This window comes from Galeopterus variegatus, unplaced genomic scaffold (genome assembly GCF_000696425.1).
Source record: "Galeopterus variegatus unplaced genomic scaffold, G_variegatus-3.0.2 Scaffold227, whole genome shotgun sequence".
Classification (NCBI taxonomy): domain Eukaryota; kingdom Metazoa; phylum Chordata; class Mammalia; order Dermoptera; family Cynocephalidae; genus Galeopterus; species Galeopterus variegatus.
This window is the reverse complement of record NW_007726338.1, coordinates 748786-761491: the sequence shown is the minus strand read 5'-3', so window position 1 is coordinate 761491 and position 12706 is coordinate 748786. Positions and strand designations below refer to the sequence as shown.

At 40.2% G+C, this 12706-nt stretch overlaps 1 protein-coding gene across 1 annotated transcript in view; it reads right to left on the bottom strand.

Moving 5' to 3' along the window:
* FBXW8 (F-box and WD repeat domain containing 8) overlaps positions 1-12706 on the bottom strand; it is a 116237-nt gene that overhangs the window by 18638 nt on the left and 84893 nt on the right. Inside the window, exon 8 of the mRNA XM_008566166.1 lies at positions 3575-3702. Within this exon, the coding sequence (XP_008564388.1) occupies positions 3575-3702 (128 nt within the window). The remainder of the gene's footprint in view (positions 1-3574; positions 3703-12706) is intronic.

Below are 12706 nucleotides of genomic sequence, written 5' to 3'. Positions count from 1 at the left end.
AAAAACAAAGTGATCTATTTCCAGCAGACTTTTTCCTGGTAACCTATTCAAGCTTCTCATAAATGTCCTGATTCCTAAGCTATTAATTCATTTTTGCCTTCAGTGAATAAATATATACTTTCAATTCATTGAAAACGCTATTGATTTTAAGAAGCACAATTATTTTACATAACATTTAAAAATGCTCCCAAATAATTTTATAATGCCATTTATAAAAGACAAGTTCTGACTTGACAGATATGAAAATGTTTAAAAAAAAAAAAAAGCATCTTAGAATAAGCACCCTCAGTACTACACAGATAGTGTGGTAAATAGAATGGACACAAGCATCTAGTTCTGACATCTGATATATATCATTCCTCTTGTAACATTACTCATTGCTCTTTCTTCTTGCTTGGTCTTAGTAAGAAAAGACAAAATATGTATTTAGAAAAACTCATTGCTCTATATTGATAAGACTCTCCTCCAAAATCCCACCTGTCTCTCTGTCTGCACTTTACAAACCTTCCCTATGGCAAGGGAAAGCATAATCTAACAATAACTAAATTTCCATCCTAATCATTCTCTATTCTTCAAACTCTATTATTTTTCTTGAAAGAATGAAAGGCTAGGTAATTTAAGCCTTTTTCCCTGCAAAAATAAAGCTACTCACAAAATTCCAACCATGTTTACAAACTCCTCATACTGACTTTCTTCCTTTAAGGATAAATTACTTTATTTTTGTCTTAACCTGGGACAGTTTTATGTATCTTTAGAGTCCATTTCATTCTCAAGTTATTTATAAAGCACTAAGAGAATACACTGGAAATTAAGTTTTTTAAATAAAATACAGAGGCCCCAGGGTTTTTAAAAATTGCATCAGTCACTAAGTGACAGCCAAATCCACATTTCTCTTCAAAGTATTTGACCTCTTACTCCCACTTTTGAAATAAAACATAAGTTGTACAAGCTTGAGTGTGCATCTCTAATAGATCTTACTCGTAGCTATTAAGCCTTTGGGGGGAAAAAAAAACAGAAGACTTCCCTCTACCACATTAAAAAGTCTAGATTTCTCATCCCTTTTTCCAGATGTATAATTTTTATTAAAAACAACAGATTTTTAACCCCTGTATCTCAAGTGCATATTTCTGACTCTGCTATGTTGAGTCATAAAGAACATTCTTATAGATGATGGTCAGCCCCTAGGTGCCAGCAGTGGTCAAACAGCTGGCACCCAACTCTAGGAGTAGCCCTGATTAAATGCCACTTTGGAGACCCCACCCCCAACTCTAAGTCACTAGTCATTTCTTTTCATCCACAGAGACAGAGTGTTTTTAAAAAACATAACATTGGCTGGGGCCGGCCCGGTGGCGCAATGGATAGTGCGCCGCTTGGGAAGCGCGGCGGCGCTCCCACCCGAGGGTTCGGATCCCACATACAGACCGGTTCCCGCTCACTGGCTGAGCGAGGCGCGGGAGCAACACCGAGGGTTGCGATCCCGTTGCCGGTCCCCGGTCCAGTACGGGGGCAACACTGAGGGTTGCGATCCGTTGCCGGACACGGAAAAAGACAAAAGACAAAACAAACAAACAAACAAACAAACAAAAAACGTAACATTGGCTTACTAATAAAATGGAAGGAACATGGTCAAATATGGACTTCAAACTGACCAGAGAGCCCTTTTACACTGGGCATGGAGCTCCTCTTCTGGCAATGGGTACATAATTAAGCAGCTCTGCTCCAGAGGAAAAAGTCAGCTTTACTGAGTACATACAGTCGTCCCTCCCATATCTATGGGTTCTGCATCTGCAAATTCTACCAAATGCGGATCAAAAAAGTACTATAGTTAGGACAAAGAGGTTGCATCTGTACTAAACATGTACAGACTTTTTTTCTTTTCACTATTCCTTAAACAATATAGTATAACAACTATTTACACAGCATTTACATTGTGTTAGGTATTTCAAGTAATCTAGAGATGATTTAAAGTATGCGGGAGGATGTGCCTAGATTATTATGCCATTTTATATCAGGGACTTGAGCATCTGAAGATTTTGGTATCCTTGGGGAGTCCTGCAACCAATACCCCATGGATACCAAGGGAAGGCTGTATAGGTCTCCTAACTGAAAGTAGGATGTACAGCTGACAGTGGTCTTAACACTCTCACTTTTAACTGTTCTAGGGCTGGCTGGGCAAAGTTGTGCAGAAAGCAGAGGTCTCTTCTCTGGACCACCGTTTTGGTTTCCTATAAGCCTAGCTGTGACTGAACTAATGAACTGACCACCTAAATGCTCACACTGCAAACAAACTCATAATCAACAGCCTCAAACCTTTCCATCTGGATGTCCCCAAAGTGCCCTCCACATTGGAGATCCTCTCAGATAAGCTTGGAGCCTTTGTATAGCTCAGTCTGGAAACTAATATGTGGGAGTAAAACTACAAACTGATTTGTTTCATTTGTCGTGCCACATGTGGGGGCCACTTATCAGTCTAGTTTTTAAAGAGAACCAGCCTTACATGTGCCTGGAACACAATGAGGAATTCAATACTCAAGCACTGGAATATAGGCTATTTTAGGAGGTCTTCTTTTTGCTCTAAGTGGGGGGTGGGTAGCTAGAGGGGTGAAGGTCAGGAGCTGAAAATACTATTTGACAAAATAATTATTTTTGCAAGCTGCTGCACTGGCGGGACAGAGGTCTGGGACTTGGCATGGAGGAGTCCCCGCCTCACAATCTGATACCCACCACTGAGCAGCCCACCACCTGCAGCCCGGGGCCAGGCCCGGGGAGGGGGCACCAGCAGACCCTGGCCTCCAGCCATGCTACCTCTCTTAGGGGCACTGGATCAGACATGGCAGACAACCAGCCAAAAAAAAAAAAAGAAAGAAAGAAAGAAAAAGAAGAGACGAGGGGGAGAAGGGGTGGGGTGGGGGGCCTAAAATTTGGATTCGGCGGGTCTTTTCAAACACTTTAATCCTTTCGTGCTGATGGTTCCTGGAGTGTCTGTGGCTGGCACTGGACCCTACACCGGGAAAATCCAACTCCCGAAGCCAATGCATTAAAGAGAAAACTGTTAATCAGCTAAATAGAAACTGGAATCTGTTCACATGAAGTCTCTTTTTTCCTCCGTCACCAGAGGGACACCATAGTGTTCTGAAATACACTCCTGACATCAGTTGGCAGGGAACCCTATTTTGTTGAACATGATTCATCCGTTAGGTTATTGTTTTTAATATTAGAAAGTGAGCTTTTAAATGCCAAACAAATTTTGCAGCAGGGGACAAAAGATATTCCAAGTGGTCTCCCTGGACCTTCCACCAACTGTGTCCACCAAATGGCTGAAAAGAAACCTTCCCCTGGTGCTTCAGAAATGAAGCAGAGACATAGCTATATCCAACTATTACCTAATATGAGACTTTGTTCTCCAAGTGCAGAGTGTTGTGGGATCAGGGCTGAACTCAGGTGGGCAAAGCTGTAGATTGAGAACCAAGGAGTGGGAGCCATAGAGGAAATTGGCAAGCGCAGTGGAGCTGAGTGGTCAGGCCTTGGCAGAAGCTGTGGTGGCTACAAAATGCTGCTTTTCACTTAGACATACCTTCTGTCCATGTTGCCACTGACCATCAGGTTGGGAGGGCTGTCCCTGAGGTTGACACAAGTGAAGTCACCAAGTGCATTCCCCAGCTTTGAGAGGCAGCGTTCTGCTTCCAGGCTATACACCAGGATCTGGGAGAGGAAGAGAAGCGTGTGAATGCACAGTTCCATATGCCAGACTGACCTCCATCATCATCTCACCATTGTCCCGAGCACAATCCTTACCACTCAGCCCCTGTTAAGATGCTCTGCCGCTTAATTTCCTGACCTCTTCCTGGTTACTGGTAGGTAGGAATATGGCTATTAGAATGACAAAAGGAGATGCTAAAAAGAGGAAAATCCAAAAGTTCCTTAGGCCAAGGCGCAAACAAACTCATAGGGCCCAAAGGGAAATACCAAATGGAGAAAATAGGTAACCTAATTTCTTAACACAGAAAAAGAGGTAGGAAACTAAGGGTCACTGACTACATCTGTTTTGGAATTAATGGGAGAGCTAACAAAAGATCAGGAAGCTTGCAGATGAGCCAGCGTGGGTTCTCTTTTTGTATACATACCACGGAAGGTAAAAGAAAGAACAGTACAAGTATCCAAGAAGGTGGAACTTCCCTAGTGAATCATTAGATGATTCTTTTGTACTAAACAATGAATCAAAACACAAACTCTTCTCAAATATTTCTCCTGTTGGTCATTCTCCACTTGCTAATTTTAGAAAGTGCTGCTCCATAAAGTAGCAAAGCCACAAAGAAGGAATACCCCTGATCTCTAGGCGATGCATTTGTTATATTAGAACACTTCTGTGCCTTCTCTCCAGCAAAAAGAAAAAAAAGGCTGATTCATAAGGAATCTTTCTGAAGATTAAGTCTTTTACTAAAAACAAATCTTAATTCAATTAACATTAAGTGCTTGCTATGGATCAGTCATTGTAGGTGCTGAAGACAGAGCCTGCCCCCAAATTCACAGTTTAAAAGCCTCCTCTTTAACATGAACACACATTTAGTTCTGAGAATACTGTTTATCTATTCTGTTGATCATGTGGTTAATATTTTTAAATTAATCACTGAACTCAAAAGTTTTAATATTTTGTACAGATTTCTCCTCTCAGCACACACATGGAAATGATGTGCTTTCTTCTTGTAATCTATGTATTTATCATTTATCAGTCTACAGGTTTTTACTTAATAATAACTCAAACAGTATCCACCTTGAAAATCATCAATCACATTGTCAACATACATTTCTAACAAGTGAATCTTTGGAAATTCCTAATAGTCAAACAACACTATAATGTTAATTAACTATTACTAACAATATATGAAAGGAAAGAGGACAAATTCAAAACTTAAAATGCCCTCGTAATCCATGAAGACCTTAGGGAACAAGCTAAGATGCAGCTGAAAATAAAAGTTCCTGACTCAGAAAATTTCAACAATTCTAAAATATCCAAAATAAGATTATTCTGTAAGAATACAGAAAGAACTTAATCTTCTATCTTCAGTGAATATTCTAAAAATGATATAAAATCAGCTCCTGAAGAGAGAAAAAAAAATTAAAAACAGCAACCTCACAGTCTATTATAAAAGTAATATTCTGCAGTAACCCATCATTATAGAGCTTTCAATATTTTGTTTTTAAAAAATACTTCAACTTCTATAGCAGGAAGGTAGGCCTTAAATCAGTAAAACATCCGTAGTAAATATAAGAACTGAAATCAATTCGTACATCTTTACTTTTTCTAGAAGTTATTTTTTGACAAGTGGATCAATCATTTGTAAGGGATGTAGTGAGATCTAATCCCTCTCCAAAAAGACTCTCTGCAAATTCACCATAAAGACATCTAAGTTAGTAGTCAAGAGTCAAGTCTTTTCTAAAATGTTTAATAATTCAAAGAATCAGAACTATCTAAAGAGTACCTTTACCATTACATTTAGTTAAAGACCACAGAGATTAGAAAACACATTACCCATCTCGAAGGCGGTTCTTTCCATGTTACAAGTCCCTTAACAACCTTTACCATTTCTCCCTCCCTCCCTCCCGCACTCTCTCTCTTTTAATAAGGTTGAGCAAATGGGACTTCATTTTATCTGATTGCCACAGACTAGAAAGATTAATTATTCATGCTCACACTCTCCCTCTTGTTAAGACCATGCATTAGACTAATTTTTCTCTTTATTGCCCTAGTTGGGTGAGTCTCAACCCATGGCCACTTGACTCATTCTCAGAGGTGTACGGATATGCTAGAAAGAAGAAAAAAACTACCCATAGCTACAATCTTGGAGAAAATGTTCGGCACTAATGTGATCGCCAAGTCAATAGATACTGGAGATTTTTTCTAAGTACCAAGTGCATATTATAGAGGAGCTTAAACAGTGATTACAGAGCAAATTTTTATGAGCATTAAGAGGTTTCCTTAAGAATTATCTAAAACAGCTAAACCTTGTTGGGACTGGTGTATGTTTTACAATGGTAACAGCAGGAAATGTAGTGTGTAGTCACATGACACTGGGTGGTTTCCTTTCTCTTTGGCTTCTAGGTAGATCCAAAGGCACTAAGTAGAAGCAAGCATTGTCTTTTAAAGAGAACTTTAGCAGAAAGTTCTCTATTTTTCTTTCTTCAAGATCTTAAATAATTTCCATAAATCCTACTCTTCGAATCTTGATTTTCAATTTTGCCAATTATTCTGATTTCTCTGTAATCTATTTCTAAAAAATCTTTGTTTTTCCTGATTTCAAATATAGTATATCTTATAACAAATTCTAACGTAATAGAATTACATAACAAAGTGGTAGTCCTCTTCTGTTTATCCATCTCTCAGGAATAACCACTTTTAACAGTTTGGTGTATGTACTTCTAGACTTTTTTATGCATGTCTGTCTGTCTCTATACACATGTGTGTATAAAATTTTATTTCCTGAATCAGATGTTATTCCACAACTTGTTTTTCCCACTTGTCAGTACATACCTATAGATAGATCTTGTTCTTATTAATAGCTGTCTAGAATTTCTCTGTGGATATGTAATTCCACACTGATGGATGTTTGGGTGGTTTCTAATTTTTTAGATAAAAGAAATAATGCTGTAATTCATTCAATAGCCAGTCAACCACAATTTATTAGTCATTTTCTAGGCACTAGGCACTGGAATGAACAGGGACAGAGGATGAAGTGTGAAGCCTCAGCCTGCTGCCAGCTGAGAGTCCGCCTCCTCACCAGCTGGTGCCCGGCCACCAGCTGTCCTGCTCCTCCATACATGGGACCTGCCTCTCTGAGGAGACCTGCTGACCCATCTCACAGCCATGTCCTAGTGGCTGGTGTCTTAAGCAGCAGGAGCAGCAATACACGCCCAACATCTGGGTAGCATCAGCAACTGCCCTAGGGCAGACAGGCCCTGAGTGACCTGGACCATTTAGGTGCCCAGGATTGGCTTTCCAACCACACTGTGAAGGAAAAAGCTGAGGCACGGCCATTGTCCCTATAGTGGAGTGAGCACAAGCCAGGCCCACTTCCTCCTTCACCCAATAAGAACTGGATTTAGCACTGTAAACTTTTCATAAATCTGGGACTGACACTACTCATAGTTAAAGATGAAGTACTTGCATACAGAAATCGCTATGAAGAGACTGTAGAGTCTTGCTGTCCCAGAATTCTGGTCATGTACTGAGGAAGGAGGAAAGGAACGCCACATGTGTTTTCTTTAAGTTTACCAAAATAGTGAGTCTTCCTCACACTCAATATCTGCCAAAGGCATTAAGCCAGCAACAATAACACCCTGAGCAGCTGACTTGCCTCCTCAGAACCCCAGCACTGCCTTCCAGAATGGTCACGAGTGGTCAGAAGGCTTCCTTACAAGACTATAGCCTTTCAAAAGCTTTGTGATTATTTGCCACCATTTAAAAAAGGGAAGTGACAAAGAGAGCAAAAGGCAGGAGATGCTGCAGTGGCTTGAGGCAGAGTGAAGAGGCAGAGCTGACTGAAACTCACGGAGGCCACAAAGTCTACCTGCTTTCTTTTCTGATCCCTGATAACCTACCTCCTTCACTACCACATATATTTTGCTCTTCTGAAGGGGAGGTGGGCAGGGAAGTCATGATAAGAAACCAAACTCTAGAGAGTAAAACAAATAAACCTCCTGCTCTCTCCTCTTCCATGCACTCAAGTTTATTTTGTGTTCCCTTCTCCACGAAGCTCTCAGCATACAAGTTCATTCCCTCTCATCAGTGCTGAAGGTACTTACTGTACCCACCTCATCTGGTGTTCCCACGGGGCCACCTTGAACTGTGAGTTATCTCCTCTATCTCCCAGACCTGTGGTTCTCAAACGCTGGAGGATAGGAGGGTCTCTGAAGAGTCTGATTTTAGCAGGTCATTTGTGAAGCTCTGTTACCAAGCATCACACCACATGTAAAACACTCTTCTAGATTTAAGGCTATTAGTTCCTTGGGGCAGAAATCCTATCATGTGCCAGTTACTGTGTTAGTTATACATTCACCGTGTCTTGCTAAGTGTTCACATTTGTGTTTGGAGATGAACTGGCTCATGATACCAGGCAAACCCAGAGTTTACCACAATCTGGGGCCCAATAAATACTCACATATACCTTTTCTTGCTTAACAGATTCCTACATTCCTCAATATCTGATCTTGAGGCTGGCTTGTAGGTTTCTTAAGTAGGAACCACTTCATCCTACTCAAAACAGAAGGTTCTCTTCATAATACCCAGATTCTAGAATACCCAAACTTCACCCAGTCCTAAGGTTCCATCTCTGAAAACCCTCCTATTTACAAACACTGAAAATGCTGGGTAAGTTTCAGTCTAGTATCAAACAGTCCTTCAAATATTCTGCTTAACTCATAAGAAAGAGAAATTCACAGGAGTCAAAAATGAAGGGAACACTAAAACCAGAAACATAAGTGAGCATTCAAGCCAGGGGCTAGGCTGGGGACACTTGTCAATGTCAGGAGCCTAGAGAGCTGGGGAAACAGGAGATCAAGTATCTGGCCGGCACAAAGCAGAGGATCAAAATTGAGATCTCTGCATAAACCTGGGCCCTTGTAGGCTACATATGCTCAGTAAAAAGCGAGCTAGGGGAAAAAAATTTATTCATTGGTGAAGATAACCTACCCAGAAACTTGTCTACCTCAGGTTGAGTTTGGTGAGGTGGGGGTTGGGGCTGAAAGGGAGACACAATCTGCAGTCACACAGATTGTGTGACTCGCACAAGTTCAGGGTTTGCATTTACATATCTGCAAGGCCAAAAGAACCCAAGTCTAGTAATTAAAGTATTTTTCAGGTTGGTAACATGCCTCCTGATACCTTGCAGAATCTTCCCAGGAGGAATACAATCTCAACACAGGCCCCTTACGAGACCTACAAATCAAGATCAGCCAAATATTTGCTTATGATAAAAAAAAAATTACAAAGACAGAAAGAAATGATTTATCATAAGTGAGAGAAAGATAAACAGGTAGCATTAGACTTCCAAGCATATCACATAAAGAATACAAAATAAGCATGCTAAAAATGTTTACAGATAAAAGAGCGAGTAAAAAGTAGCAAAACAATAAGCAGATTTGAAAAACAAAACAAAATTTCTAAAAATTCAAAGTCATGGGTGAGGTAAACAAGAAATAAGGAGTCCAGGAGACAATGTGTGAACTGGAAGATTGACTTGAAGAATTATTCGAAATTTAACACAGAGGGAGATGGAAAACGTGAATGAGCAGTGAACAGCACAGAGGGGAGAATAAGTTGGTCTAATACCCATCTAACCTGAGTTCCAGACAGAAAAAATAGAAATTTTCAACAAGATAATGTCTGAGAATCTCCTACAACTGAAATGAAGGAAGCATGAGAAATCCCAAACAGGATAAATAAGAATAATGCTTCACATAGAGACAATGGAGTAAAACCACAGAAAATTAAAGACAAGGAAAAAATATTAAAGGTGGACAAAAGGACAGAAAGAGTCCTAAAAGGAAATGACAAGTAGACTGACAGCCAACTTCTCAGCAGCATCGATGAAAGTTAAAACCAATAATATCTTTGAAGGGCTGAGAGCAAATAACTGTCAACCTGGAATTGTAAAAGACTAGCAAAACTACCTTTCAAGAATGAGGATGAAATAAAGATGTTTTTAGATAGAAACACGGACAGCACTTGTGGCTGATAGAGCCTCACTAAAGGAACTTACAAAGAATGTACTTTGGGTAGATAGAAAATCATTCCAGAAAAAAGGTCTGAGATGCTGAAAGGAATAGTGAATGAAGAATCAAGTAAATGTGCATAAAAGTATGCAAACATTGACTATATACAACAACAAGAATGCTGATTTGGGGCTAAATAAATAGAATAAACTGTATCTAGTCATTATTATTCCAAACAGTCAAATGCCATGAATTAGGAAAATGTACCATAACCACAAAGATGCCAGAGGCAAAGGGTATGTTCCAGTGTTATGGTCTGAATAGACGCTTCTCTGGATATTTGTATAGTATCTGGCACATAGGAGGGGCTTAGTATATATTTGGTGAAAGAATGAACAGATGAACAAATGCTCTGTATATACCTACTGATCAAAGGCAAATGCTACACTGGTCTTATAGTAAAGCCAGGCTTCACGAATACAAATGAGTACATTAAGTCAGTGTGCTGTCTACCAACAGCAACATATTTAGCTGTTTCCTAAGTGGCATGTACAGTTTCATTCAGTACAAGATCCTGAAGAATAAGACTAGTAATGCTCATTTTTAAAAAAAGACACAAAGGAAAAAAGCCTATAAATACTTGGGATAGAATTTACTCATTTAAACGAACCAAGCTGCTATCATGACCCAACATACATACAGCCCACAGAAATGTGAAATTTAACTACAAGAAATGCACGGTCTGCAGATCGGTGTTCACACACAAAGCTAAGTGTACAGCCTCTATAAATTCACAGATGAGCTAAGGTTTGAAAAAAAGGGATGAGAAAGACAATTGGGGTGGGAGGGGGAGCTAGTGAGAAAAGAGTAAATCATACACAAAACAGCCAATAAAAAAATAAAAAAGCAGTTAATATACATGAATAATGGATGTCTGATTTAAAAGCAGTTTACTCCGATATGATGTAATTTTTGACAATCAGCCAGAGAGACTATTTTGTAAGTCCTTGCCAGAGATAAGTCATAGCATGAGGCTTGGTAACACGGCCATATCTGTGAACATGTGGAAAATGACTTTCACCACCATCCCAAAGGTGACTTTCTGTTGGCAAACAGAAACTTGCCTCTCAGGTGCACTTAGCAGCAGCAACCAGCAAGATGCAGAGCTTGAGGAAATGGATCCCTAACATGAGCACAGCTTCCAGAAATGTGGCACCCCTTAACAGTTTCCATGACATCTTCTGGCACAGATCACACTCAAATTCGGCACAAAGGGAGAAGAAGCCTGGGCTGCTTTCATGTTTAAGTTTTAATTGGAGTGACAAGCCCATGAGGCCGAGATATTTCAGGGATGGGACGGTGTTGCTGAGTGTCGCCAGGCGTGCTTCCCACCACCACGTGCCAATGCACCTGCAACCCCCACTGTTCCAGGACTGGACTCTTCCCGGGAGGCAGTGCCAATCACCGCAGGCTGTGCCAAATGTGGGGGCTTTGTGATGTGGGCAGATGTCTACAAAGGATCACAGCAAGGCTAAACCAACACCTATTGTGACCTAAGCCTGAAAGGAACCCAGAGAGCAAGAGTACATTCGAGAAAAAATCTGGGCAAAAATCATCCAAAACTCTTTCTCTTAACATGTCCATAGTTGCTGGGAGTAATAAAGGAAGACCAGGTACTCTCTGTAGGGTAAACAGAATATGGTGCTCTTCTTTCCTTCAGGGATCCCTTTCAATAATCTTTGTCCTAGTGCTAAAATAAGGGTAAAAGATGTGACCATGAAGAACTGGTTAATGATTACATAAAATGAACAAGAAATGTTATAAATTAGTATGGAATATGTATAACTGAGAGCTGAAAATCCTCCTTTATGCTCCCAACATGCCTTGTCATAATAAAGACCATGGACAGTTTCAAAACACTTCATAAACATTAACCACATGTAACTAATCATGGTCCCCATGAGAAAGAAAATTATTATTGAATCTATTTTACAGGGAGATAACTGAAACTACAAACTATGACTTGAATTCTTCAAAATTTAAGGCAACTTGGGTATTTTTTAAATGGAAAGATTACAAGTGAGATGCTTGTAATGTAAAACTATCTGTAAGCCTATAGACTTAATTAACATTGTACATGAAATTCAGGATATTAGCTTGATTATCAATTTTCTTTTGACTAGCCTGGAAACTTCAGTTTGGCCTCAAGTTGGATTGGACAAAGGCTTAGAAGAGGGTAGACAGGCAGAATGTTGCTTAAGTCAGATCACTGAAACAAATGAGAGCTGAAGGGGGAAACTGGAAAATTGCAGTGAATAATCAAGGGCTTTGGTGCAGAGCAGAAAGTCCACCCATGGGCTCCCCTTCATTCCCCTAAGGCCACTTCTAATCACACTACATGGTACACGATGGTGTTGGCACAGACTGCTTAGCAGTGTTTTGCTCACAAGCGAACACTAAACATACTAGCTGTTCATAATATCCAGGATATGCCTTTCACACAAATCCTTTCAGAATATCATTGTACTTGATTCTCACAACTACCAAGAGGAAGATAAGACAAATACTACTGTGTACATTGTATGCATCAAGAAACTGAGGTTTAAATAATTTTTAAAAACTTGCTATAAACTACACATGTAACTAAAGTAGGAGAAGCCTATTCTCAATCCTACGTCAGTTTGCTATCATAACAACATCTTTTCCTGATTCATGTCAAAAATGGTTATTAAGGGGGCCGGCCCGGTGGCGCACTGGATAGTGCGCCGCTTGGGAAGCGCGGCGGTGCTCCCGTCCGAGGGTTCGGATCCCACATACAGACCGGCTCCCGCTCACTGGCTGAGCGAGGCGCGGGAGCAACACTGAGGCTTGCGATCCCGTTGCCGGTCCCCGGTCCGGTACGGGGGCAACACTGAGGGTTGCGATCCGTTGCCGGACACGGAAAAAAAAGACAAAAAGACAAAAAAAAAAAAAAAAAAAAAAAAAAAAAAAAAAGGTT